Source organism: Cariama cristata, unplaced genomic scaffold, assembly GCF_000690535.1.
Source record: "Cariama cristata isolate BGI_N322 unplaced genomic scaffold, ASM69053v1 scaffold33632, whole genome shotgun sequence".
Taxonomy (NCBI): Eukaryota; Metazoa; Chordata; class Aves; order Cariamiformes; family Cariamidae; genus Cariama; species Cariama cristata.
In genome coordinates this window covers 1734-4126 of record NW_009602659.1, presented here as the reverse complement: position 1 = coordinate 4126, position 2393 = coordinate 1734, and the positions used below count along the sequence as shown (strand labels likewise).

Here is a 2393-nt window from a genome sequence, read left to right as displayed (position 1 = left end):
GGCAGCAGCCCCCCGCGGCAGAGCCACGTCACCAGCTTTGCCTCCTCGTCGGGAGATGGTGAACTGGTTGGGGTCCTTTCCATCCTTGCGCAGCATGTCGGGGAGCAGCCGCCTCCTGGCATTGATGAACCAGTTGCAGATCTGGGAGGAGAGAGAGGCACAGCACTGTCAGCCTGGGTCTACTGCACACGCAAAGCACCGGCTGGGGGGTAGCAGCCTGCAGCCAAGCCAGCAGAAGCCCCCCCTGACCCAGCAAGCAGCTCCTGCACACCCCAGCTACCACAGCTCTCGCCTCCAGCCCCGCACCTCCTTCCCGTGGGGCTCCAGAGAGGCAGAGCTACTCCTGGCAGAGGTTGCCTGGCCACCCACAGAAACCCCAATGCTGGCTGCTTCCTGCCTGGCACAGCCTGCCTGGGGGGGCCCCTTCCTCCCTGCACCCCTGTCCCGGCTGCCTGCGGTGCAACACTCCCACTCAGCCCTGCCAGCCCACCCTGACAACTCTCCCCCGCGGGGACTATGCATGGGTGCCCACCAACACCAGCACACTGAACAAACCAAGCCTGGGCAGCTCTGGGGCAGAGCCGCCCCATGAGCCAGAGCAATGTTGCACAGAGCCACTGGACCTGAAGTAGCTCTTGAGCAGAGCTTCCTGCTCCCTGGGGAACACCGGGCTCAGCACTGTCCCTTCACTGCAGCCCCAAGGTCCCAGCAACTGACTGTGCCCAGCCGCAAGCAGGTAAAGCGGGGTGCAGTTCCTAGCACCCTCCTGGGGGCTCCTGCTGTCCCCCTGACCAGAGGCTGTGGCATTGCACAGAGCCCAACGGCCTCCAGCAGGTCCCTGGTTTGGGGGGAGTTTTCCCTTCTCCAGGCAACCCACCCCGGAGGTCGGCATGCCCGACCACGCTTTGCATGCTGATGCCAGTGCCAACATGCCGCTGCCCTGGCTGGGACCGCTGCGGCTGCCCGGAGCAGACAGGCAACAGGACAGCAGCATGGATGGAAAACCATAAAAACCATCAGCTCGCAGAGCTGCGGTCCTCCCACCCCTAACAGGGCAGCAGGGACTGCAGCAGTGCATCGACACCTTCCCATGCCTCCTGCCAAAGAGTGAGGTTACAGCTAACTTTAAAGGCTCTTCCAAATATCTTGCACTCCAAAGAGGCAGAGTTCTAGGGCTACACCTCTGGAAGGCCTTCAGAAACACAGCAGCCATGTATTCAGTCTCAGCCATGTATTGTTTCAGCATCTTAACGTAAAGTGCTACATTAAAATAACCGCCTTCTTCCTAGAAAACAATTAGAAGAGAATAAATCAGGGGGGAAAAAAATGACTGACCTTTCCTAAATCAACAACTACATAAAATATTTCCCCCGGCGAGAGAACTTCCCACAAGTTCGATTGCAGCAAGATCTCAGTTGTCCTTTTTTTCTCTTTATGACAATATTTGGCATTTAACATCCTCAAATACACCAGTCTCACCCTTTTTGTTCCCAAATATCCTCCCTTCCAAGTCTTAGCTGACTCCCCTGGACGTGATCTTGTGATCCCAGGGCCATCAACTGCTGTGGTCCCCAACCAGAGGACTGGACTCCCAACAAAAAGCCCAACCAACTCTGCAGCACTGAGAAGCCCACCAAAATCCTGCCGGTCCCCCCCCACCACGCTCCTTCCAGCAGCCTGGAGAAGGCAGCACGGAGATGGGCACACACAACCACCAGTGACACCGCAGGACACCGCATGGTGTCACCTGCCCAGGAAGCTGGGATATGCCTTGGCTTTGATTTTTTTTTTAAAAAAAAAAAAAAACACAGCCATCGCTTGGCCCCACCACCAGCACGCACCGGACCATCACTTTGAGCAGCATCTGTCCCCACCACCACCATGAAAGTAGCATGCCCTCTGCAGGGAGAAAAAGCCCATCCCCACAGGAGGGCACCGGCTTGGAAACCTGCTGTTGCCCAGGAAGTCTCACCAGGAGCGGGCACCACTTTCTTACCTCCCATCTTTCTGCAAGGGAAACCCAGGGTTGCTGCGCTCCTGATCCCTGGCTCTGGCTCCCCAGGCCACTGGACCAGGCAGGGGGATGCACAAATAAACAACCAGGGCGTGTTCAGCCAGTGGCCACAGCAGAGCCCAGCGCTCGAAAGACTCCTGGAGGGGTTGGATTGGCACTGACGGATTGAACCCCACAGCCGCTCCAGCCTTGCCATAGAGTGTCCCACACCTCCACGCCAACAGGCTGCTTCTCCTCAGATGGAGTAGCCCCCATGGTGTCCTGTCGCGTCACCTCAGACTGACAGAAATCCTGGTGACAGCCCTCAGCTGGCCCTGGGAAATGCCACCAGGCTCGGACCCCCTGCCTCGGGCGTACAGGGGCCGGCCTCCCCCCCAGC

The 2393-nt window shown here is 58.5% G+C and overlaps 1 protein-coding gene across 1 annotated transcript in view; it reads right to left on the bottom strand.

Annotated features, from left to right (window-relative positions):
• Positions 1-32: 32 nt before the first annotated feature.
• LOC104157515 (homeobox protein TGIF2-like) overlaps positions 33-2393 on the bottom strand; it is a gene marked incomplete at its 3' end in the record, with an annotated part of 3977 nt that continues 1616 nt past the window's right edge. Inside the window, exon 2 of the mRNA XM_009694875.1 lies at positions 33-141. Coding sequence (XP_009693177.1) covers positions 33-141 — 109 coding nt within the window. The remainder of the gene's footprint in view (positions 142-2393) is intronic.